The 26,967-nt window shown below is 37.8% G+C and overlaps 1 protein-coding gene across 2 annotated transcripts in view; it reads left to right on the top strand.

Moving 5' to 3' along the window:
- The window catches only part of GAK (cyclin G associated kinase), a 68,198-nt gene that overhangs the window by 24,134 nt on the left and 17,097 nt on the right, over nt 1-26,967 (top strand). The window contains exons 11-22 of one of the 2 annotated variants that reach the window (XM_014259657.2): nt 535-658; nt 8,568-8,617; nt 8,706-8,854; nt 12,510-12,632; nt 14,381-14,514; nt 15,515-15,709; nt 16,267-16,384; nt 18,737-18,816; nt 19,163-19,356; nt 21,131-21,289; nt 22,062-22,529; nt 24,483-24,647. In XM_014259657.2, coding sequence (XP_014115132.1) covers nt 535-658; nt 8,568-8,617; nt 8,706-8,854; nt 12,510-12,632; nt 14,381-14,514; nt 15,515-15,709; nt 16,267-16,384; nt 18,737-18,816; nt 19,163-19,356; nt 21,131-21,289; nt 22,062-22,529; nt 24,483-24,647 — 1,959 coding nt within the window. Of the gene's footprint in view, nt 1-534; nt 659-8,567; nt 8,618-8,705; nt 8,855-12,509; nt 12,633-14,380; nt 14,515-15,514; nt 15,710-16,266; nt 16,385-18,736; nt 18,817-19,162; nt 19,357-21,130; nt 21,290-22,058; nt 22,530-24,482; nt 24,648-26,967 lie in introns of both variants that reach the window. The other variant, XM_005530910.3, reaches the window with a different exon arrangement.

The following is a 26,967-nucleotide window of genomic DNA, read 5'->3' as shown; positions in this document are numbered from 1 at the left end:
CTGGTCATCTGTTTTGTGCAAGAATGCCTACTGTTTGTTGTATACAATCATATTAACAGGGATATTGCACTGTGATGTTGGGCTATCTGGGATGTTGTGTTTAAAATTTAAGATTAACAATGCCAGCTGCTTCTGAAGCCCTGCATTAAAATGTGTCTACCGGAGATGATTAAGTAGATCTGCTAATGATAAGCTGCACTTTAGAAACTGGTACTAAAGAAAGGCATTGTTTTGCTGCATTGACACTATGGAACATATGCCTTACTTCCAGAATTTTTTACCTTGTTTTCTCATAAATATGGACAGAAAATTAAAGAGTGTGTTAAGTATATCACTTGTAATTCCCGGCTTCAGGAAGTACTATTTTTTTGCATAGGTCATAGTTAAGGAGAACTTTGGAACTGTGAGCCTTACAGCAAGGTGTAGCCTGTATGTGCATTCACTTCCTTCCAGCTTTATAGGCATCATACTTTAAGTCATATCCTGGAATGGGCTCTATAATAAAGTACAATTATTTTTATTCAACTGCTCTAGGCCTGACCGTTGCGGAATGTGACCAGACTTATGGAGGGTTCTTTGATATTCTGAGGGGTGGAACAGAGCGATTTTTCACTAATATTAAGGATACATCTTCTAAAGTTATCCAGTCTGTGGCCAAGTGAGTAAAAAAAAATAAAAAACCCAAATTTTTTTAAAAAAATTGTGCTGGTAAGATTTCTAAATGAAGGCACAGGAGCTTTCTCCAGAAATGGTAAATTCAGCATATTTGTCCAAGTTTGAGCTGTAATAGCTGATAGCTACCCCTGAGATTTTATGTATGATATTAATAAAAAAGCTACTTCAACAGTCATAATTAATTATTAATAGGATTGAGAATGTTGCAGTAAGAACCTGTCCATAAGTACTACTTGCCCTACTGTATTTTAGATACTGAAAACTGTTGAGAGATGAGCAGGTGGGGGCTGGAGCAGCGTGGATAATTGAATTATTAGATAGGGCCTTCATGAATGGGAGAGGAATTAAAAAGATGGAGTGGTGAAAGGTACAAATCAAGGGAATAGATGTGAGGAGGGGAAAAAGCCTGCAGGGAAATAAGCTCTTCAGTTTAGTTTCCAGGTGGAATCCTATGCCTTCAAGACAGTGTGAGACCAATTGCACTGTTTGTCTCCTTTGCCCTGTATTGCATGTATGAATGCTCACATGTTTAGAGGTGTATGTTTTCAGATTCATATTGTGCGATTATTTTTTACGATCAGGTTGTCAGTCCCATTTCAAGTATTTCTAATACTTCCTTATGATCAATATGAATCAGTCTGTACTATGTTTTAGCTGATAATAAAATTTTATTTTCAGTGTTAAAGGGTTTTCTTTGTTCTAATAAGAGCAGGTAAGTCACTACTGAGTACTATGTCTGAACTAGAGCCTCCAAAAGAATACTCAAATCTGTTTCTCACTGTAGGCTTTGTGTCCTTTAATTGAGATATTAAGTTTCAGCTTTATGCATATTTCTTCATATGTAGGGTTTTTTTTCAGAATTTGTGTGTCACTTGTGCATAGTACTGCTCTAAAATATTTATAATGATCAGGTTCTCTGTATCTGCACCTCTGTATCCACTTCAAGTGTGTTTTTAGCTGTTTGCTCTTACGCTTAGAGTGTTAAAACTTCTAAGTATGGCTTAGAAAGGCCAGGTATTCAATTTTTTAAGGGTTGCAAAAGATGCACTGCTTTGGTTTGTCCTTAAGCTTTCTGTAGCAATAACTGGGACAGTGGCATTAGACTTTTTTTCCAGGGTAAACCATATGGACACAGGACAGGGAGGTTTACAAGGGGAGCAAACTATTTCAGAGTGAAAAGCAGTTATGACAAAGCTACAAGCCCTACTTTGCCATGGCTATGTATTAGATCTTACTATGTTTTTATTGTACACTAAGTGCATCTGAAGTAATCCTACACTTCACTTTCTTATTCTCTTGACTCCACATGACTTTCTGGGTGCACCTCTGTCACTTAGTTATATTTGAAGTTTTCTCTTCCTGCTCTTGCAAATGGTTTTCTCTTTAAAGGCTACTGGAAGTTTAATTACTTTCTTTGAATTTCATCTTGTGCAGCTTTTTCCTGTTTTAGTGGTGGTTTCAGACTGTCTGAAATTATCTTTTTAACTTGAAATGGCTTGTACTGTGCCTACACCTTATTTTTACAGATGTATGTAGCTTTTTGCTTTGTGTGATTTCCTTTGCTTCCATAGTAAGTGTAGTGGGCAAGGAATAAAACAGTAACTGTATATCCAACCACTTCTGCAGAGCTCACCTAGCAACTGCTGAAGTTGGACAGTGAGTACTTGCTGTCTGAAAAGACTCTGCTCAGTTCTCATGCTCTTCTCTACAACTGTTTGTTTAGATTATGATGACTGCCAAAAATAAGTCTTGCATCTGTCTTATTGTCGAGACTTAATATACTTCTTCTCAGTTGCTAGTTAGTGTTCTGTGGCTGAACACAACAGCTTAGTGGAACTTACTAAATATTAGGCAAAGGAAAACTCACTACTTTTACCTCGTTTGTTTGAATTACAGTAAGTCACATATGGATGCTTACTCTTTACTAGATTTGAGTATCTTGAAAATGTAATTGTTTGACCTTGTACTGGTATGTAGCTTTTAATGGATGGGTGGGTATATTGTCATATCCAAATAGGATCAATTAGCCAGAGACCTTTTCAAGCTACTAAAGAATACATGTTTGCATGTACTGTGGTGGATTGACAGAGGATTGTCAGTGTATGCTATGTCCCAAGATTATCATGAGGAGGCCAGTCCCTTGGACTTGGTTGGTTGAATAAGGGTTTTTGTTTAGGTGACTTTTGACCATCACCTTTGACACAATATGTGAAATATTTTTTGTTGAAGTTCTGCACTATCATAAGCAAATTTTGGTTTTGTGGAGCACCCTCTATCTCCATACAACTGTGTTTTTCTTTTCTTGTGTTATCTAAGTGGAGTTAGTTATTGGGCTGAGGAGTGGGAAAAAAGAGGGAATGCTCCAGCCATGTAATTCTGCCAGTGAGAATCAGTTACTTTAATACTCTTTTTCAAGTGACTGAAAGACAAAGTCCACTTGTAATTTGCCAATATTAAGCAGCTCTGAGTTGTGTAGTTTTCATTCTTTGTGTTGCCTTTTATTTTGAATCCTTAGTGTATTTAGCAGTTCAATGAAATGGCAAAACATGAATTAACGTGACCAATACTTACTGTTCTGTAGGGCCTGAGGTAGGCTTATGTTCTTTAGTATTGTATATAGTATGTGCTAGCATTTAATATTCACTGTTCTGCTGAGAGTTCTACCACTGTGCTTGTGTATTCTTAAACTGTGTTTTAATCAAGCTGAATTGTTAATTCTTTGTTTGCATCTACTATAGGGCATGTCTGTTTCTGTCATGTTCATTTCTCTGCTTTCACAAACTTGTATTGTGGATATAGCTGATACAATTGGCAATGTGAGAACACCTCTTCTGCTGTTGCATCTTTGACTGCTCTTCCGAACCCTTCAACCAACATAAGAAACAGATGTTCTGGAAAAATTAAAATGTTTCTTCTGTGTTGTGCATTTTCCTCACCCCACTTGAGTACTTTTCGTATTGGAATCTATAATTTCATTAGGTAGGCTCTCTCCTTCCTACTTACCATTGCTTTTCTGAATTGCAGAGTTACTTCCTTTGTCTGCAGGTAGACTTCTATCTCACTGAATCCCAAACTGCGATGTGAGATTTAAGTTTTTTTCTGTTGTGAAAAAAGAAGTTATTTTTTTTTCTTTTCTGTAGCTACCTTTAGCTTGATTCTGATTTTGGTCTCTTGTTAGTCCTAATAAATGATAAAATCTGAAAACTGAAACACACATTACAAGCTGCTAGGAACAGGAGAGTAAATGAGGACCATCTTTATTGTCCCCCAGGCTACCTCAGTTGCAAGTGTCATAACCTCTGTTGCAGGTTCAGGTCAGGCAGATGCAGCCTGATAGTTACATGAGAGAGGACAAAGAGAACAGAGGTTCAACCCTCCTGTTACAAACTGACTTAAAAACAAGTACCAGGGCGGAGATTGAGAAGATACACATTACTTTGTGAAGTGGCACCATCTTCACAAGCAGGAGCTTGGATCCAGCAGATGTGGCCATGTGTGCCTGAAAGCTCAGCCTGCAGCTGTGCAGCCACAGTACTTCTCTGTTAAGCCCATCAGCTTATCGCTTGTGGAGCTCCTGTGCCCTTATGGATGCTAACTGTGAAGCAGGGAGCACGGTGCCTGTGGAATAGCAGGTCACATAACTTTCTCAGGCAAGACTGAGAAGCAGGCACTGTGCTCCCTGCGTCACAGTTAGCATCCATATGCCCGTGACCAGTTTTTATGCTTATTGACGCCTGCATCCATACAAGTTACAAATGCCCTGTCGAAAAACATAGCTAAATGTTCTAAGGATCAGATCTTCACTGGTTTTGAAAACAGCAGGCAAAACTTGTGATCAGTCTTCCTTTGCTTTGTCAGAACAATCTCTTTTGGTGAAGAAATTATAATGTAGTAATCTAGGAACAATTAGCTGCCTTTTATGCTTGCTTTCTTTGCTTTTAAGGACATTTTCTTGTTTAATATTTTATTTCATGGATCTTTTCATTGCACTAGGTAGTCACATGATTAATTCAGTTTTATGAAGCAAAACCAAGTGGGAACAGATTGATGTGAATTTTAGTGCTGTTTTCCTTCCTGGCTTTTAAAAAATAAGCTGAAAATAGCGATGGATAGGTATTTTTTTCTAATCTTTTAAGTGTAGAGATGTCTGGCAGAAGATTGCTTAGTATTAGGGCAGTATTTAACTTAATGGTTCACATGCTTACATTGTAGCTGTGCTGGTTAGTCTGTCATTCTTTGTTCTTTATCATCTTCAGTTGTTAGTAAACAGAAGGTATTATTTTAGAATGTTCTGTATATTAATTAGTTTATTTTGTGAGTTTAGTTGCTAATTTTAGTTTCCTTTTAGTTTTTAATTTGCTGGAATGGTCTTTTGTTTAATATTACAGTCTTTAGGTGCATCTAGTCTCTGGCAAGAATGATAGTGCCAACCATTTACACAGTGAGAAGTTTTTAACATGGAGTTAGAACTTCTTATTTTTGCTTTGATATTTATTCTGCCAAATCAGAATTCATGTCTTACTTGCTTCATTTCATAGAATCAAGCAGTAGTTTGTGTTGGAAGCAGCATCTGATTGCCCTGAGCAATGTGCAGGGACACCTTCAACTAGACTAATATCAATCTGCTCTCTTTAATTTAAAGCCATCCCCTCATATCCTGTCATTACAAGCCCTAGCAAAAAGTTCCTCCAGCTTTCTTGTAGGCCCCCATTAGATATTGTAAGGAAATAACTCTCTATACAGAGACTAGACTAGTCTAGTCCCATCCCACAATGAAGTAGTCCCAGTTTTGAAGAAGCCTGGTATCATCAAAAAAGTGACTAAATGTTGGTGTCATATCACACTTTTTGTTGAGCTTAGTTAGACCCTTAAAAGCACACAGAGTTTGCCATGTTGGATCACAGGCTCTGTGTATGTCTATGTTTGCACACTTTTCTTCTCTTACCACCTGCCAGCAAAACTGCTATCTAAATGAAATTTCTGCTGTTAAGGATATGAAAGACCTTACTTGTGATTTTTAGTTAGAGAGTTTTATCTTGAAACGCATAGGAACGCTTAAACAATGAAGAATACATTGCTATTCTTCTGTTCATTAATAATGGTAACCTTCTTACCATTTAAAGAAATCTGTTACCATTCCGACATAAAACACTTTGCTGAAAACAGAATACCTTGTGTTCAGGTCTTACTACTGAAGTAGCTGTGAAATGTTCAGAATAAAGTTCAGTGAATTCAAGGACACGATGACATTTTCTGTGAACTTGTGTTGATTTTACAGTTAAGAAGCTTCATTTTAATTAAGACTATGCAACAATTCTGAAGCTTTTTCAGTGTAATAGTCACATATAACACTCCTGCAAAATATAAAGGTAAAGTTGGCTATGCTGTGCTTTGTTGTTGACTGTTGACTGAACTGCACTCTTACATCTCTGTGTGAATGGTGAGATCCATGCTCCTGATGTTGCTCTTTAGTTTATACAAATGTAAAAAACAAAGCTGAGTTGAGCAGTGCTGGTAGTAAGAAGTCAATATCTGAAAGTCTTCCCAAGGGAATAATGGATGTCAGTATTGTTGGTTTTTTGCTCTTACTAGTTTTGTGCTAATGTTGCAAGTTGCTGCTTAACCTCAGTGTTACAGCATTGCAGGGATAATGGTTCTGTGTTCTACAGCTGTCATATTAGTTGGTCCTTTATCTTGATACCGAAAAAATTGATAATAGAATGATTACATGTTTTCTTGCTTGAAGCTTCTTGGATGTAATCAACAAATGGCATTTGTATTTCTCATCTCTATAAAGGACTACAATCATCACAAATTTTAGTGAGCAATCATTATTAGCTCTGAATGTAAATGTCTGCCTTAATTAGTTTGCATTAGGATCCTGTCTGCAACAGGATTACCACCTGAGCTTACAGGATGAAGTATGTCCTTCCAAAGCTGCAAAAAATTTTGAAATTGTGCCCATTTGTCTAACTCTTTGTGCAAGATTTCTCAAGGCTGAGTATTTTGGTTTTTTTTAAATGCTTTGTCTAGTGAGACTAAAACTTCCTTGTGGTTTCAGTTTAAGACAGTGAATCATTATCATTGCTAGGACACTGATTATGCCATTCTGCATAAATACTGTTAAATGGCCTTGCATTCAGAAGATTTTTTTCTTCCCTAATCTAAAATCCTCTTCACTATCCTTGTATATTAAATATACATTTATATATGTATATACAGATATAATGTGTATATATACAATATATATATTTAATCAATCCCTCTAACCTCCATCATTACTAGCAAGCAGTAAAGAATCAAAACTTAATGTTCTTTCTTGTGATTCAAAATTTCAGTGTAGTATCCTAGGTCTGCTTTTCTAAGCAGTGTCTTGAAATTTTGTTGGGATATAGAAGTTTTGTTGGTGCCTCTGAATTAATTATATGCATCATAGTGTTTTGATGGTGTTTTGATATTCTGGAGTTAATAGGCTACTGAGATATTTAAGTTAGGGATGTCTAAATCAAATTCTGTTGGTGAGACTTGTTCTTATTTTACCAGTCCAGGAATGCAGACCTATGTAGTTCTATTTAAGGTTGTTGGCCTGCACTGGGTCTCTTCAGTTTTTTTCTCTTGCTTTTTTATTCGGCTGCATAGAAGATACCATAGAAACAACAAAAAAATAATAGTGGTCTTAAATTAGTTAATTGTTGCCATAATGTTAGGTTTAAGGTTAGGATTAGGTAAAGGTGCAGGGAACAGACTTAAGCAGCACCAGGAAATTTTTTGAGAAGGCTGCACTTTTAAACTGTGCACAGTTGTGTGAGAGAGAGATCCGTAATGACTGATGCCTTGCGCACTATGGGAATTCTGGAAGTGAATTTTTGGAAGAGTTCTTAAATGAGGAAAGAGATTTAAGTACTCTCTATGTTGAGTGCAGATAGCTTGGGGTGCAACTGCAGTGGGAGCTTCAGGTTGAGTTTGGCTGGGGGCCTGAGGAAAGAGGTCAGGAATTGCGAGTGTTTGGCACAGCAAAGGTCACAGGGACCTGTGAGCCAGCTAGGTGACTGGACACTGAGACACGGCAGGAGCCAAGGACTCAGGAGGAAGACACAGATTTTGGCACCCATAGACCACTGAGAGTGTAAAAGCCCACCATTTCCTTTCTTGGGAGTCTCTCCTGGGAGGCAGGAGCTCCAGCTCTGTTGCTGCAAGAGGATTAAATAACTTAAAGCAGCCATGGATCTGGGACTCTGCTATGGGAAGCCTGTGGTCCAGCTAAGGGAAGGTGGTCTGACTGTGTGGGGTGTGTAAGGAGTGAAGTGGGGCACCCATTGGGTCTCCAACTGCAAAGGGGCTTCAGTCCTGGCAGTGACAAGTTAGATGGTGGTTTGAGTGTGAATCAGAGTCCTTCCTGAATGGCTAGACAGGGAAGTGTTCCTAACACTGTCCATATGGAATTTGGATATTTGGCACCATGGCCATCTGTGCCAGATAGTAACATGCCAGAGCTATGTAATTTAAACTTTGATGTTCAGCTAGTAGTCTTTCTTTTAAGCATTGTGATATTCTTCATTAAAGATTAATGTGACCTCATTAGGCTTTCAAACTGCCACCCTACAGTGCATTTTTATTAGTAATAGCGGGAGCTGTAGGAGCGAGTTAAAGATTAAAGGCATCTGTACAAATCCCACAGGTGGTTTTGGTGCAACTGATTTAAATGAGTAAGTGCTTAAACACAGTATCTGTTCTGAAAGCTCTGTTCTGAAACTCTTAAAATGTAATTGTAACAAGCCTCAGATGGAGGAAATAAAACATTATTTGTAGCGGCGGGTGTCACCTGAGAGATCTGGCTTTTAGACTTGAATGGTTATATCTCCCACTATTAATGCCAATGTGTTCTCTTTCAGTTATGCAAAAGGAGACTTGGATATATCATATATCACTTCCAGAATTGCTGGTATGATATATCTATATCTTTCTTAAACATAATTTCTCCTTGGTCATGCTATATGAAAAATTTCAATTGCTATTTGTTCTGTCTTCAGTGATGTCCTTTCCAGCTGAAGGTGTAGAATCTGCCATCAAAAATAACATAGAAGATGTGCGGTTGTGTCTGGACTCTAAACATCCTGGCCATTATGCTGTGTACAATCTCTCTCCAAGAACATACAGGCCTTCAAGATTCCATAACAGGGTGTGTATAGTTTTTGTGTATTTTTCTAAAGGGCCTTGAAACACAGTTTTAATTACACCTTCAGCATTTTATTGTAAAATGGGCTCTAGTAGGTTAATCAAAAAGATGACAAAAGTATTAACACAAGATCAACAAGTAACCTATATTCTCCTCGTCTTTGCTTTAAATCCAAACTTAACTGGTAGTGGATCTTTAATCTTACTGACTAAAGTCAGTTTTTTCTAGGATAGTGATATCATTGAAAACATGCCCATGTACTTTATGTGTTTCAAATTTAAGTGGAGAGTACTTAAAGTAATTAAGGTCTTACTAAGATGTCAATCTCTCCTATATTCTACCATTTTCCTTTATCAAGGACATTTTCCTTTATCAAAACATAGTGACTGATTTGCATAACCTGTTCACTGTAGTTTCTCCTTGTCCCACTACACACCGTTTGACTCCCATATGACTCTGCCATAGCTGACTGATTGTTCTCACCATCTTTAATGTTGTTGTAGCTTAGCTGAGCCTCCATTATCCTTCCTGGAAATTTATCTGATACTAATATGAAGTTATTTGCCTAATTCAGCAACAAGGTATTGAGGACATCTTGTTAGGTGCTGAGATACTGGACTTCAGTGTCTGCTCCTAAGTAAACCTCAATTGTCCTGTAAGAGGCTCAACAGTAGGGACTGTTACTGTGTTCTGAGTTGTCCAGCATCTTAATAGTCTGTAGTGATCATGCCCCTTCCACAAATACTGTCTGCCAAGAAGACAGCCTAGAACCATTACTTGTTGCAGAATAATAAAGCCTTTTGGGCCATATGCAGAGCCATCCTTAGCATTATTTCAGTTATCAGAGTTGACTTAACATGTCAGGGTGAGGTATATATAATGTATTTTTCCTAATGCTATCACTTCCTTGAGTTTCCTTGTGAACAAGATAAAGTATTGTCACACCTGAAAGAAGTCATTACTGCCTCTTTGGATGAATCCAATCAGCTTCTTTGTCTGTATCTGGTTCAATATGAGGTCTGGGTAGAGGCTATTCAAGATGGAAGGCAAAAAAACTTGAATATGCAGGAAATCTACTGTGTGATTATTTGTAGCAGGTACCTTGAAGCAAAATGTTCAGCAATTCTTTTTAGTACTAGATTGCTGGAAAGTCTGAGACTGGTGTAGTGAACTGATTTATTCCACAACCTGCAAAGTGATCAGTCCCTGTTTATGGAATGATAAATTTTGTGACTGAGAATTTGCTTACCAATAGATTTTCTGGTTAAGCAAGTCTAAGGCGTCTGTACACCTGATGTGTTGGTACTAGGAATGGTAATATGATCTTGGTTTTGTTAGGAAGTCATAGTAGGTCATAGTTAGTTGAAACATTACAGGTTCGTGACCACTTCATTATTTAGGAGTATTTAAGAAGGCAGTTATTTTACTTGGAAACAAACTATAATTGTATTTGGAACTCTTACCTGCCTATTCTTGAAATTGAGATGTCCAGCAATACTGACTAACTTAATTGTTCAGTGCTGGGTGAGAGCAGCCATGTAGGAACCTAAAGAAGCTTAGTTTTACTTTAATGCCTGCAAAAGATGATTATGGGAAGCCTTTAAACATGATTAGAGGAGAAAAGCTTGTAGAATTCTTAATTCTGACACTTTACTTAGAAGGTATGTATGAAATGACGTATTACTGATTTCTTGTTTTCGCTATCTGTATGGAACTTCTACAAATTTATTTAATCTTGGTTAAAATTAATGGTAGTTTTGAAGTCTTCTCTGCTAGTTTTGAGTCCTTGGAATAGGTTGCTCTGATAGTTTGTGCACTATCCATCATTCTACTAATTGTCAGGACACTTAGAGCTTAAAACACAGCAAAAGAAACAGAAAGTAATGTTTTTGTTACATCTTGTAGGAAACCTAGTGTTTGAGTAGAAAATAAATGGTAAATTAGAAGGAAGAAAGTCTGTACTTTTTGCTTTTTTGTATACACATGTTTTTTAAGGCTGCATTCTTGTCTGAAGCTGCAATGCTTCAGTATGATTCTTTTGCCGTATTGTGATTTAACTTCAGCCAGCAACCAAGCCCCACACACCTGGTTGTCTGTTTCTTCCTGGTAGAACTGGGGAAGGAATCACGAGGTAAAAGTGAGAACTCATGGGTTGAAATAAAAGCAGTTTAATAGGTAAAGCAGAAAACACAGGTGCAAGCAAAGCAAAACAAGTAATTTATCCACCTTTTCCCATGGCTAGGCAGGTGTACAGCCATCTCCAGGGGTTCAGGGCTCCATCATGCATTATGATTACTTCAGAAGACAAATGCCATCACTCTAAATGTTTCCCTTTCCATTTTTTTCCCCCCAGCTTTATTGGTTGAGCATGATGTCCTGTGGTATGGAATATTCCTTTGGTTAGCTGGGGTGACCTGTCCTGGCTGTGTCCCCTCTCAGCTTCTTCTGCACCCCAAGCCTGCTCACTGGTGAGATGATGTGAGAGGCAGAAAAGACATTAACTCTGTCTAAGCCATGCTTAGCAATAAAAATAAAAAATTCCCTGTGTTTACAACGTTGTTTCCCTCACAAATACAAAACACAGCCTCATTTAGTTACTATGGAGAAAATTACTCCAGCTGAAACTAGCACACACTACTCTTGTAGTATTTGGGATGTATTGAAGCCCACATTGAGTCTTGTGGGGAACATGGATAAAAAGGACTTTTTGCCTTAGCTTTTCTTTGTTTATTGGTGATCTTGCACTAACAAGGAATGTGCAATTTAAATCTCCTGCAAAGTGATGCTTTCTGGAATGGCCTTGTTTTTAATTAAAATACTAGAGTACAATGAAAAGTTGCAGGAGACTTAGACTGTTTATTTGAGCCTTTTTTCCTGTGCTTGGCACAAATGCAGTTTTTTGTGTTAATCAGTTGAGATAATTCTTTTCAGAGTAACTCTTGAACTCTTTATCAAGATAGGAGGACATGTTGCTGATAGGAAAACTTGGTCTTCAATATCTGGCAATTGCAGTTGAGACTAAAATAGAAAAAGCTTCATTTGTAACTTGCTTACTTGATCATGAATATATCTATTCTTCAGGTGTTTCAGGTGCTCCAAGAGTCAAGTTTCATATGCTATGTCCTTACTGGACAGTTTATTTTAAGGCTATGGATTCTTAGCTGATTTTCTGTTAGTGTTTTGTTAGTGTTTTTTGTTAGTGTTTTGAAGCAGTTACTGTAAATGGAATATTACTGTTTCAAGCTCTTTGAACAAAGGATAAATATTAAAAGAAGCCTAATTTTTTCTGATATTGAGTTTCTTTGGGGCTTTTTTGTTTTTTTGGTTTTTTTTGCTGAAGTATACATGCACAAATGAAGTTGAAAGCTCTTTTATTTTACTCCTTGCTCTAAGAATATTTCAGATAGTAATCTGAGTTCTCCTTGTGCAGTTGATTTGTAGACAGAACAGAAGTTTTATTGCACTTCATTCTAAAAAGTGGTGTTTACACTCTGTAAGACTACTTTCCTTGAGCATCTTGCTTCATTTCAACATGAAGGTGGCATTAAAGTGTAAAAGTGCTTTGTAGACATTTGCATAACCTAAGTTGTGACAATATAATGTGTGACAATATAATACTGTTTGTCATGTCTACTGTCTCTTGTCTCTCTTGTTGCAGGTTTCTGAATGTGGCTGGCCACCAAGACGAGCACCAAATCTTCAGAATCTCTATAGCATTTGCAAGAACATGCATTTATGGCTGAAACAAGACCAGAAAAATGTTTGCATTGTGCATTGCCTTGTAAGAAAACAGTTTAAGTCTGAAGTGCTTTGTTCAATAGAGCTTTAAAAATTGTGAATAAGGGTGTTACTATTCATTCAGTTTGTGACTGTTACTGGCTTTCTTTACTGGAAGCCCCAGGGTCAATTCCTTCCTGCTGTGTTTTTAGGGAAGTTACTTGTATCAATTTTCTCCTTAGGGAAATTAGTAGGATAATGTAGTCTTGCACTTAGAACGGAAGGCAAGTATTAAGGCAAAGTAGCTTTTGGGAGAAAAAAAATCTGCTCTACTCTTTCAGTATTTGCTCCATTTTTTGTTTTCTGTGTGATAGATGGGTGTACACTGCATATGTCATTACTGTCCATTTAGAATGTAATCTGTAGGCACAGAATTTCAGAAACTGACTGTTAGACTTCTGGTGTACTTGGTTTTGCTGGCAGCAGATTGCTCTGTAGACTTCACTATTCTCCAAAGTGTTATTAAATTTGATATAACCAAAAAAATCAATTAAACTGTCTATAGAGCTACCTCATGTCAAACATGATGGTGGGAGGAATGAATTAAAAGAATACTTTGCTCAGAATTCAAAGATTAGGTCTCTTACATTTGTTTATGAGAATTGCATGTGAAATTTTGAAATTCTTGTTTTGCTGCCAAGTTAAAAAAATGAAACATGACTATGTGACAATGCTTGCAATGCTGCTGGAAAGCATTCAGAACCTGTTTGGTGATACAGCATAGCTGCCAATAGGGAATACCGCTATCAGAATCAAACTAGGATTTGTTAATCTGACAAACTATATTTGTGGGTTATGTAGTGTTTTGCAAGTAAAAAGCCAGTTCATGTCAGCTCCTGAGAGCCAGTATAATTTTCAGTGCTGCTGTGAAGTTAGGCATCTAATTCTATATTAATGCAGTACTTCTAATACCTTGGTGTTGCATGATTGCTGGTCAAGTAGGTAAGAAGCAGATGTGATGACTTAGCACCAGTTTTTGTAACATCTTTCCCTCAAAGTGTTTTGTTCAATGTACCTAACCCATTCCTTTTCCTCACATGTGAGGGAAACTTTTGTATATACATGGTTTGAGTCAGATGTGATGTAAAAAGTATACACCAGAACTTTAAGAAATGCATGGTAAAAATTCTGTTCCATGTTGCTAGCAAACAAACCTGGAGAAGTTGTGTTCTGTCAACCATTATCTCTTTCAAATCTTCTGCATTTTATAATACAGAGATATCTGAGATATCTGTGTAAATAGGATTCCTGCAGAAAGAAGCTCTGTTTTAATATCTTTCTCTTGTTTTCTTGGCAAGCTGTTACCAGTTTTAGACAGAAGTCTGAAGAGTTTAGTGAGATTTAGTTCTTTGGAATCTTTGTACTTCTCTTTTAGCAGTTCATGGCTGTCTGTCCAAAATAGCAGTGTTCTGGGATTTCAGACAGCAGGAAACAAACCTAAAAAAGGGGTATTAGTGACAGTAAGATAAAGAACATAAATTGAAAATTTCAAATAGCTAAAGTAGTTATTCACATTTGAACAAGAAAGTCATATGTAGTATCTTTTATATGGTGTGGAAGTTAAATGAAAACCTTTCACACTCAGATACAAACTTCAAATAATGGCACTATTGGACACCATGACTGGACTACGTCAACATCATGACATTAAATAATGATGCTATATAAGATATTTAATGAGATGTTCTTCAGTAACTTAGTTAATGCTTTTTCTGCTAGATTTACTAATAAGGCCACTTTTTTTCAAACCAGGATGGAAGAGCAGCATCTGCTGTTGTAGTTTGTTCCTTTCTGTGCTTTTGTCGTCTCTTCACTACTGCTGAAGCTGCTGTTTATATGTTCAGTATGAAACGCTGCCCACCTGGCATTTGGCCGTCTCATAAAAGGTACTGTAAGGTACTGTTGAAGCAAGTAGTTATTCAGTTTTGACTATGGTAGAGGCTGTCTTTAGAAGCATAAATTATTTCAATAATGTCTGTATTCAAACATCTGTTTTTCCAAATATTTTGCTGTAGTGTGAATAAAAGGTAGTTCTGAATTTTCTGAGCCTGTAAGTACCCATTAGAGGTGGGTCAAGTATGCGCTGTGGTGAAGTGTTAGGAATGAAGGCAAGGGTATGCAGAGCTTTTGAATGCTTTCTTAATTATAAAACCCTCTCCCACGTGTGTAAGACTTATTTCATGTTTCCTAGTTTATTCCAATAGGTTTTATTATGTCAGAACACTGCAAGCACTGAGGGAGTACCAGAATTTATTTCTGCCAATTGGGTGAAAATGCCTAGTGCTTTTTTTTCCTTTGGAGTACATCCAGAGACAACTTGCATGTACTTTGACAAATGTTTTAAAATGTTTATTTGATTTAATTTGGCAGATCTTAAAACCATAAGGCATGAATAACAATTGACACTGGTAGTAAGGGTGTTTCCTACAAAAAGGATTAGATTTTGAAGGGTGGGAAATAAGGTATTAGTTCAGTATAAATGATAGATTATGTTTTTGTACTCATTTAGTTCACGTATACTTAAGGGGTTCTCCACAAAATAATATATATTAATCGGGAAATTGAAAGCCTTTAGGAAGATTTGAGTGATCCATTATGTATAAGATACAAAATAAATAGTTCTGTTAGTTAAATGTTTTGAGGCCTTTTGAAATAGTGACTAGCTTGTTTTACAAGTCATCGTATGTAAAGCTACAGACCCTTTTGAGTCATTCGATCAGATTTGAAAACCTGTTTGCTGGAGGTGGTGATAAATGTTCCCACTGTTTCACTGTTAACACTTGACAATGCTTAGTGACTGGGTAAGAACTGAAGTAACTCACGTATGTGTTCACCTGTTTCTTAGAATTTTGTGCGCTGACTAAATGTACCTTCTGGTTTTGGCAGATACATTGAGTACATGTGTGACATGATGGCTGAAGAACCCATTATTCCTCACAGCAAGCCCATCCTGGTCAGATCAATTGTCATGACTCCCGTTCCACTTTTCAGTAAGCAGCGTAACGGCTGCAGGCCTTTTTGTGAGGTTTATGTGGGAGATGAGAGAGTAACCACTACCTCCCAGGAATATGACAAAATGAAGTAAGTACAGATTATGACTTGCTCTGAAACAGCAAATTATGTTTTTCTAGATTCTAGCATTTACGTGTTTCTGGATTCCTCTGTCTGCTTTTAGCTGGTTTCAAAAGGTAAATTGTGGATGTGGTTGTTACAACAGCTCGGATCTGGTCTTGCAGAGCAGTGAGGGTGGGGGTGGGCTGGCACACTAGACACTGTGATGCAGTGAGCAAGACCCTCTTCTCCATGAGGTGTAAGACTGGGAACATTGATCCCCAGTGTACTTGTGCTGAGCATAGCATCGTGTTTGAGTCATGGAAACTGTAAGGATCCCCCAGGCATGGCAGCTGCAAAGTGACTGCTTATTAGCCCCTGTACAGCTCTGGTGTCTGCACAATTGCAAGCAGTACTAACACTGCTAGATGTGGGTAATCACAGACAAGAAAAATGGGAGAATACTAAAGTTCTAGCTTTTCAGCTACTGAAGGCCTTGGAGAAATCAGGTTAAATCTAAAGTAATACACTATTTCATCACTTTTTAAACTAAATAAACTGGTTATGTTGTTTTTTTTTTCCTTTAGAGAGTTTAAAATTGAAGATGGGAAAGCAGTAATCCCACTGGGTATAACAGTCCAAGGAGATGTTCTCATTGTGATCTATCATGCCAGGTCAACTCTAGGAGGACGACTACAAGCCAAGGTAATAAGAAATTTAAGATCCTGAATTGAAGATTTGCTCTTTTTTGGTTGCAATTTTGCATCCTACTAATTATCTACTGAGTACTTTGCTTTATTTACTATTCATTGTTCAGAGAAATGAATAGAGGTTTTCATTCACTTGTGAATTCAACCTTCTCAAGCCTTCTGGGTACGTCCACTCCTAATGCTGTACATATAAATGCTTTCATAAACATTTCTGGAAAGTTCTTCAGTATTGATAATTGTTATATTTGTAGGGAAAGCCCCTAGCCAGTATTTTTGAGGCAGCAATTATTATCTGTTAAGTTGCACAAGAAGCCAGAACTTTCTAATTCCATGCACATAAACAAACTCCAAAGGAAAAGCACCACTCAGCAGAAAAGCGATGTTTGAGAGACTGGCTGTACAAAACAGGCTAGAAAAATCCATGTGGTTTTATAGCCTATTTCTAAAGTCAGGTTCCATTTTTATAGCTGTTTTTCTTACTTCTATGTTCTACTAGGGAGAATGCATATTTCCTTTTTAAATTCAACTATGGGTGCAAATGTAGCGCAAGATCACAAAAAACATGTTAATGAAGCCTGTCTTCAAATTTTTTGAAAGAGAGGCGTGTTCTTTTTCTTCCAGATAAGTAACCCAAATTAAACTTGGAAATCCATGTAAAAGATAAGGAGGGGTAGTGCAAGGTTTAAAGCTTGGAGCTTTATGGAAATTGATCAGCCAGTTTTTGAGCCAGTTTCAATTCATGAGGGACATACATGTGTATTCACACCTAGTAAGTGTTACTGAAGTTGTTTTCCCTCTGCTTTTTTTCTTTCTGCTTTGTGAGTAGAAAGGTGTCATGTTGTCGCATTGTAGAGGCTCAACAAGACTTTCCAGAACACCTTTAAACTAAAAACTCACTGAAATTATTCCTTAATGCACAAAAATAACTACTGCATGGTTCAAGGTCATCAGGAGAAAGGCATAAAACTGACAAAATTTATCCAAGTTTAGGTTATATTCCTTGTACCATGTCACTTTTATTCATGACAGTTTCTTTGATGTGGTTTGTCTGGTATTTATTCAGTGATAGAAAAGATTAGAATTTTCTCAGCTATCAGCTATAACACGTGATACGTAACTGTGTGTGTGATGATCTGGGTTTGGAGGTTTGGAACAATATTCAATGTGTCCTTAGGTTTTATGTGCTGTAAATTGCCCCCTAAAGTTCTCTGCAGATCTCTCACAGAGATTAACCGCCACTTTTCAAGATTTCTCTTGTGTTTAAAGCTGGCCGTTGTGAATATCTTCTACTTTCTTACAGCTAATTTGGGAGAGGGTATAGTTTATCTTCTAGGAAAGCAGTGGTAGGGACAGAAGAATCAGAAAAGCTCTCTCCAGTGTGTCCATGCTTCTCATGCACTAAGGAGCCCAGCACTGGGCACCATCATTACAGATGAAGCTTCACTGGTGCTGAATGGAGGAGAGGGATCACCCCCCTTTAATCTGTGGCAATGCTTTTTGTATTGTTTGGTTTCTGCATATGATGTTTGGTAAATGCTCATTTACAAGGAAAACTTTCATAATTCAGTTTTATTATATTTTCTTGACTATTACTGTATGACTTCTTTTTAAAGACTGGCAAGACTATTTCACAGGCAGGACTAATGCTAGGAGACAAATACAGGCTACATTTGATCAGTGAGCTGTAATTTGGATTTGGGCAAGATCAGGAGCTACCTGAATATTCCATAGTAATATTTTCTGGACACTCATATTCCCATCAAGCATGAAAGCAGTTTTTCTGTGAACAGTTGAGCAAGTAAAAAAACTTAGTTTAGAAAAGCCCTACAGTTCTGTCTGAAATGAATGGCTGATTCAAAGTTGCCCAGAAAAAAATTCTTTGCATTCTTTCTGAAGTGTTCTTTTAAATGTGCTACATTTAAAACTGTTTTAAATCTATTCCTTTGTATGTGACCTATATATATTTCTTGGTTGGTGTGTTGCATAATGGATGTTTCTGAGCATATGCTATTCAGAAAAGGAACAAGTTGCATACAATTTTAGCCTTCAGAATAGGATCTGGAAATACTTTAGACTTCGATAGTTCATTTTGAAGTTAGTGATGAGACATATCTGACTGAAGGTCTTTTGGTTTGTTAGTGCTAGTAATAGATATATTTGTTTTGTCTCAACTGCATTTAAAACTTTCAGGATAAAGTATACTTGTAATTAAATGGAAATTTTTGTAGCAAAGCAAATACTTCAAAATATTTTAATACTGATAATACTTTGCGGTATGTTAAAGGCAGAACACTGTACATACTCTTCATGTGGATTTATACAGTTACCTGTTTTTTGTTTTCAACAGATGGCTTCAATGAAGATGTTTCAGATTCAGTTCCATACAGGCTTTGTGCCCCGAAATGCCACTACAGTGAAATTTGCCAAGTATGTTGACACCTTTTTGTAGGAGACTGGGAGAAGTTTTCTTTGGAACTGCTTAACCTGCCAAACATCAACATATGGCAGGGAGAGGAAACAGTTAGTGCAGGAAGTAGATGGCTTTGATTGCAATAAGAGTCTTTTGTTTACTCACCTTAAAGTAACTAAATATTTTGTTTGTGATACCAAAAAAAACCAACTACGTACAAAAATAATGCCTGTTTAAAATGGGAAAAGTCAACAAATACAGCATTTTTAATTTATACTAATTGCTTTGGAGTTTTGTTTTGGACTGCAGTAGATCTAATCCAGTTAGCCATCAGTATCAAACTTCTTGTCTGTGTCTTTACAGGTATGATCTGGATGCCTGTGACATACAAGAGAAATACCCTGATTTATTTCAAGTCAATCTGGAAGTAGAGGTGGAACCTAGAGATAGGCCCAGTTGTGAACAGCCACCTTGGGATAACATGAATATAAAGGGATTGAATCCCAAGATCCTCTTCTCCACCCGAGAGGAACAGCAAGAGATTTTATCAAAATTTGGTAATGAATCCCTTGAAAAAATAGAGAATGTGAAAAAGTTTTCAATGTACTTAGTGTTTGAGGCTTTTGTTTAATTTTTATGTTCCATTAATTGAAAGAAATTTAAAAGGGTTTTTTGGTAAGCACCAATTAAAAATATGTATTGTGTTGAGGGGCTCCAGTAATGGATTATAATTATACCTGTTTTACTTTCACTGTGCTTATGTGTGCTTGCTTGAAAGCTGTGAATAGGCCATTTGCAGCAAGGGACTTTTAGCAAATGAAATTGTAACAGTCAGTATTTTGTAGGCACAATGTCTTGAAAGGGATTTATTTGGCTAAACTGGCACCAGTATCATTTAACTTAAAATTATGTAACCATTCCTCACAAGTGGTTTTAGGTAAGAATGTTTTTATCAACATTCTTAAGTATAGCCATGTAATGTTGTAAATAATTTCCTGAACTTCTACTAATATTTTCCAGCAGACTTTTATTTTATTTCTTCTACGTCTTCAGTGCTTCATCTGTAGATGCCTACATTAGTTTCAGTTAATGCTGCTCAGTATCTTTCTTCTTCTCCTGCTATCCAGTGATTAGCATTGACATTTTCATTCAGGCTCTTAAGCCTTCTCTGTGTTTCAAGGATAAAGAAACATGACGAAGATTACTATGGTGGTTTAGTGATGCATGAGATCTCACCCTGTGCTGTTAACATGGTACATCTCAAGTACATTTCTTTTCATACAAGATAGTTGCTGCTGGCCTTTTGGCTTTTAAGCAGGATATGTATTGTTTGTATTATGATTTAGGCCATTTTCTATTTAACTTAGCTTAATCCTGTGAACACAGCTGTCAGCTCTCTAGAGCTAAGGTGTTTAGCTTTGCATCACCATTGATGGTGAGGCTCTGTAAAAGTTACTCTTATTTTCTTAAGTTGCTCTTATTTTCTGATTGATACATGAAATGTAAGGATTTCAAATTACACTGAAAGTATTTCTTAAGATTTTTGGGAGGGGAGTAGGACAAAAGTAAGTGCTGTGAACTGATTTTAATAAAACTTGCCATTAAAACTGAGTTTAGTCTTTCATTAGTCATCGTCCTTCATGTATGTTTTCTGAAACAGACAATTTTTTCAGCATCTCTAAAGCTACAGCTGAGAATGTGGAAGGAGAGTTAAAAAGTGCTCTACCAGTTGTGTATTTAAATTTAGACAAACAGGTTTCTCCCAGCTGTCTTTTCATATAGTGGATGAATATTGACTAATTTAGGAAGTCTTCATTTGCCTTGAGGAAACTTTGGTTTTGAGAGGTGATACAGCAGTAGGTAACTGCGCAACTGAGTTTTACACAAGAGTCATTTAATACCTGATTTCACTAAAATAAGAAATATAAGAAGTAATAGCAGCATACCCTTTGTTCTTCATTGGCTTTGCATCTTCTGAGTTTTTCTGTATCTGCATTTGCTTTTTTCTGTTTTTCTGACTCTTAATATAGATACTGTTCATTGCTCTTCCATGTTTTAGGGGATGGTTGGTACAAGTGAATATTTTCTTACTAATGTAAATAGAATGCTTGAGTGTTACTCTATGATTCTGATTTAATGTCCTAGTTCAAAACAGCATTTTACCAGTTTTTGCAGTTGAAAATAAGTTAATTCTAATTTAAAAGATGGTGGGGGCAGGAATTTGCATTTGCAGAGTAATAGATTTGAGATAATTGTCTTCCTACAGCAGTCAGCCTGTGGAGGATTGAGAAGTTTCTCTCTAAGGGCTGTGGCTTAAATTCTGTTTTATAGGGAAACCAGAGTTGCCTAGACAGCCAGGTTCAACTGCACAATATGAAGCAGAGGCATCCCAGTTGGAGCAGTCTTCAGAAAGTGCACCTACTGATACAGAATCCCCACACAGCAGTGGTACTGATGCAAACAACTTCTTTCACTCCCTGGACTGGAAAGGTACAGGTTTTCCTCTGAAGTCACTATGTGGTTTATGTCTGTCTTGTATTCCTTCCAGTGAGTGCTTAAGCCTTCTTAGGCAGCAAAAATCTAATTCACTAACCATGAGGAAAAGCTATTTAAAGAGTGAGCTCTGCAGAATAACAAGAAATTATTCTGCTTCATTTGGATAAACACCAAGTAAGGGGGTTTGGTGTTGAGCATGACTTAAATGCTGAGCTAAATTTTTCTTTTTCTGTAAAAATCTTAACCTTAAAGGTCTGCAAGGAAGCTTTTCACTCCCACAGCCCCACTTTGGCTGAGCAACAGAGGAAACAAAGTAGACTAGCCAGTGGGGTCCAGATCAGTAAGTAGGACTAAGAAAATGTAATTTTACAGCACACGTGTAACTGCCTTTTCTGGGTGCTGCTTTGTTGGCAAAAACGTGAGCAGCTGCTTATGCTTTTCTTGAGTGCAGCAGTTACTGAGAAATCTTGTAAGCTCTAAGAGACACAGTGATCTGAGCTGAATGTCCAAGTCATTTTGAAAAAAATTGTAATGCCTACCTTTGTGGAGTGACAAATACGGTAGTCAGCTGCTGCTTTTTCTGCCCTATACAATGAGGTGGCAGGCAACATGTAGTTCCTTTTTCATCAATTCTTATATGAGTTTTGGTTAGTTAGAAATTAATTTTATATAGTGTCACCATGAAAGTTTCTCTTACCCTAGTCAGAAAAATAATGCTATTTATTTAAAGATGTTATTATTTTCTTTTTTTTTTTTTTTCAAGAAGGAAAAACTCCAGAAAGTGGAATAGAGGACAGTTCATCTAAAAATGATCATGTTCAGCTATCTGATGACAAGGAAGAGAGTGATCCTTCAGATGAGGAGTTCCCGACATTTCCAGATGAGGGAAGTACAGTAATTGTTGATGAAAAAGACTCTACTCCAGAAGGAGAGTTGCTTTTTGAAGACAGTTTTGAAGCTTCATCTGCACCGTTACAAAAATCTCTCCCTGAAGAGAATGTAGACTTGCTGGGACTAGATTCTGATACTTCAGCAGAGCAGAAACAACCTATCTCAGAAATAAACACTTCATCAAGTAATGCAGACTTGTTGAACAATCTGTTTGTGAGTAGTGTGTCACAGGTTTCAAATGAACGCACTGGAGATCTTCTTGGACAAGGAACAGATTTCTTTTTCAGCAGTCAGTGTCCAGCTGCCACTCAGGGTTCATCTTCAGCAGCAGTCATGTCTTCAGGTATGTGAGTTTAATATCAGTACTTGTCACCTGGGCAGCACATGAAAACTGCTGCTTGCATTGTGCTTAGAAAATCAGTACCACGTTTCAACAGTATGGTGAAGACATGTCAGTCTTTAGCAAGACTATGAATAGAACAGGTGTTATTTCTGCATGAAGGAGAGAAATTCCTGTACATTACCCAGGTATTCTGTTATGTTGCCAGTGTCCTATTAACTTTAAACTCATGTAAACAGAAAAGTATCAAATTTTGAATTTACCGGGAATTCAAGTATCTTAAAGAATTCTTAGCTTTCCCATATGAATGTTGCATGCTAGATCCTTTTCTAAATCCATAACTTCCTTTATTAAGGTATAGAATTGTCATAATTTGAACTTTATGTAAAGCAAAGGCTTTACATTAGATGTACAGAGCTGTGCTGCTTAGGTCAAATGTCTGCGTGGGATTTTTCAGTGCTAATCACATAAGACTGTTGAGCAACTGGAAATCCTGTATATTATTGTTCTAACCCGTAGGATAATGATACTGCCAAAAAATGTTTTCTTGGTGGTTTTACTGATGATGTTGTCAGGTCAGTATTCTTAAAGAGAATGCTATGTTGTGCTGTCTATTTGGTATTTAAACAAGGTGTTTTAACTCAGAGATTCTGTTCCTCTTACCAGTGGGTACTCATCCCTTTGTCACTTTTTGGGAATAACAGTTCTCTGCCTAAAGTTAATGGTAAGATTTCTGAGAATGTTAGTCTCATAAACTGGGAAACCATTACAAGATTTTGTTTGTTTGCACAAAGATAATTCATAGGTACTAAAAGCTTTCATCTATAGACAACTAGAAGTATTTTTTACAGAGGATTTAGATGGTTTAAGGTATTTTTTTTATTTTGAGGCAATTCACTATTGAACTTTGTTACTGTGGTCAGGGAAGAATAATTTTAATTTACCTTTTTAACATAGGTAGAATTCTGTAAAAGGGAACCTTTATTACTTTATCTTTCTTTAGCTGTGAAATACCAGAGCAGTAGTCATGTATGTATCTCATTCTCATAGTCATTCAGTGTGTTTCATTGAATTGTATTAAGAGAGATAATTGCAGAAGTGAGACTGTTTGGCCAGTGTTATATTTTGGCTTGCACAACAAACTTATACTGGAGGTCTTGTTTATGTGTGATGCTATAGTAAATTTGCTTGAAATGTTGTTGAGTCCTGTACAGTAATGACCTGAGGTTGTGATGGGGTATTATAGCAGGATTATTCCTTCTCTTCAGCTTGTGAGTGAATCCGGCAAAACTCCCTGGGCTCTTGAGGGGTTTTGACCCTAGAGGGCAGCAAAAACAGGAAGATCTAAAGCCGTGATTCCAGCTGACTGTCACATGTTACTCCATGCTGCCTATAAATACTCTTCCAGTTAGTTTTTTCTTCACTGGGATCACTAGAGACCTGCTGAAGTCTTACTTCTATTGATTTTCATTCTTGGGTTGACGTGCTTTCTGCCCCAGAGTCGCCAATGCCTTCGAGTGTGAATGGTAGTATGAATGTTTTACTTCATATTCTTTTTAACAGTGCAATAGTCCATTTTCTTCAAATATGTTGCAGATTTAGCATTATAGAGCATTTATAAAATGTAAGTCTTCTTGCGTCAATTGGTCACTCAAACTTAAGATGTGTTTTAAATGGATGAAATTAAGTGCTGTATGCAGTCTTGCTGCTTTTGTTAGAAGACATAGCTGCTCATATTAAGTATGGCTGAGATCCTTTTTGTACCATGCGAAAGTTCTTTTGTCTAGAGGAAGGAATGGGTGGTTACTCTTTGCCACACAAAATTCACAGAAGGCTGCTGCAGTTACTAGCATGAACTTTGCTTTTTGTCTGTGCCCTCAGAGGAGCAAGGTTTTTTCAACTTCATGTATTCTACAATTTGTTGTGAGATAATTTTGTTTTCTGCTTCTTTTTTAGCTGATCCATTTGACCCATTCACAATGTCATCAAGTTCAGAGAACCAAGCCCTGTCTGGTCCAGACCTCTTTGGGGACTTCCTTAATCCAACATCTACAGCTAATACTGTCCCTTCCACACAAAGTTCACTTCCTCCTTCTTCCAGCTCAGATTTCTTAAATTTAGGTAAGTGAGCTTCTGATGTTCTGTGTCTCAACAGTTTCTTCTCCTCTGTGCATTTGTCTTTCAGCTTAGTGGATTAGTGTCTTAAGAGATCCTCTTGTTGTGATTGCTGTTTTAATTAGCTTTGTACTCTGGAAGTACAGATGCAAATACACCGAGAAGCAAGTGTTTCCTATATAAAGTCATGCTGTTATTTATGGTGTAACAAGATTTCTAATATTGCTAACCAAGTGTTAGGAGTTGGAGTTTCCTCTCAATGATCTAATAACTGAGGGTACCCAAAAACTTACTTTATAGATGATAGTATGCTGTGTTGACTGTATTCAGATTTTAAAGATTTTCTGGAAAGCTTGGAAGAGAAACGAGTGAGTCAAGTTATAATATAGCCAGTTCTTAAACTGCAGGCTGAGGCTAGCTTGCACCTTCCTGACCTGAATGTATGCTGGTAATATACTTACAAAGTACCTTATGTAATACTCTAATCTCATTTGTTTCATTTCTCTGATATATTCTTGGTGAAGCCTTTTCCTCATGGATTTATTTTAAAATCTATTAATCTTTAAACAAAAATCTTCGTGGTATGTTCAGTCCCTTCCCATCATTCTTTAAGGAGAAACAGACATTTGCAGAAATGGTGGAGTGGTAATGCTACTAGTGTTAACGCTTTTGAAAATCTGACTTCAAAAGAAAAGTGTGGGTTCTCTCCATAGGGGTGTGAGTTGTGATCAGTCTGTAAGGGCTCTTCTCTGCTGCTCTATCATTTCCCCTCTTTCTGTATAGGTGCTTCCCACAGGATACAATCTTTAAAGAGGTCTCTGTAGGGTATAGTCCTTTAGGAAGGGATGGCTAGAGGGATGTGGTTCTTGCAGGTGCTGCAGGTCCTGCCAGGACTTGCTGCTGTGTGGGCTGCTCTCCCTAAGCTGTGGCTTTCTTGAGGACTTGTCTACTTGTGTAGGATCCTACACAGGCTGCAGTGTGAATATTTGTTCTACTGTGGTCTTTCACATGTGTTGTCAGGCATGTGCTCTGCTCTGGCAGCTGGAGCACCTTCTCCCATTCCTTCTCCACGAACCTTAATATCTGCAGGGTGGTTTCTGTCACATCTGTCCCTTCTCTTACAGCTGCTGTGCAGCATTTTTGGGAAAACATGATTTCCGAAAGACATTTAGCTTGGGAGGCTCAGGTGTGGCTTGTGGTGAGTCTGTTGAGCTGGCTGTGTCCAGCAGAGAAGCCCAGGCCTCTTCTCATGCAGACACCTACTTAGAACGTGCAGATAGCCAGGAATGGTGGTATCACACACCTTTTCCTGAATCCAGGGTGATTTCTTCCCAGAGCTTACTGCATACATCATTGACTTGCCCCTCTTCATTTAACAGCTGCTCTAGTTGACCCTACATCTGAGTGATGCAGTCTGGGTGTTAGCTACAGATAAACTGGACAGTAAGAAATGCATTATTTGTCTGGCTGAAAGAAGGGCTTCCTCTTTGAAATAAAAGGCTACCCGGCTGATTGCCATATCATATTATTAATCTTTATATTACAGCTGATTCTGCTGAGAAGATTCCTCTTGCTGCCTCCTTTGCAATGTTTTTGTTCTGTCCCGTAGATAGTAACAGTATGTTTCAGTTGTGTACTTGTATAGTTGCCAGTTTTATGCCACTATTGCTGTCCCTGTGTGAGGTCACTGAACATAAATTTTTTGCTCAGTAGAGGGTTTGATCAATACTGATCAGTGGAGCATTATCTCCACCAGATTCTGCTCCTGAGATGGGGCAACCTGGATGCAGACAGACTGGGGGATGAGATACTGGGGAGGAGCACCATGGAAAGGGACCTGGGGCACCTGCTCGAAGGCAAGCTGAATGAGTCAGCAGTGCCCTAGCAGCCAGGAGGGCCAACTGCGTGCATCAGGCACAGCATCACCAGCCAGACAAGGGAGGGGATTGTCCCACTCTGCTTTGCACTGGGGCAGCCTCACCTTGAGTGCTGGGGACAGTTCTGGGTACCACAATCTAAAAAGGAGCCATTACATTAAGCCATTAGTGTCCAAAGAAGGGCCATGAGTATGGTGAAGGGCCTTAAGGGGAAGCTGTATGAGGAACAGCTTGAGGTCACTTGGTCTGTTCAGCCTGGAGGAGACTGAGGGGAGACCCCATTGCAGTCAACAACTTCCTTGAGGAGAAGAGGGGCCTGCGTTGATCTGATCTCTGTGGTGACCAGTGACAGGACCCGAGGAAATGGCCTGTAGCTGTGTTAGGGGAGGTTTAGGTTTGATATCAGGAAAAGGTTTTTCTCCCAGAGGCTGGCTGGGCACTGAAACAGT

Source organism: Pseudopodoces humilis, chromosome 4, assembly GCF_049639895.1.
Source record: "Pseudopodoces humilis isolate 2021_Gansu_Grassland_sample_001 chromosome 4, ASM4963989v1, whole genome shotgun sequence".
Taxonomy (NCBI): Eukaryota; Metazoa; Chordata; class Aves; order Passeriformes; family Paridae; genus Pseudopodoces; species Pseudopodoces humilis.
This window is presented reverse-complemented; position numbering and strand designations above follow the sequence as displayed.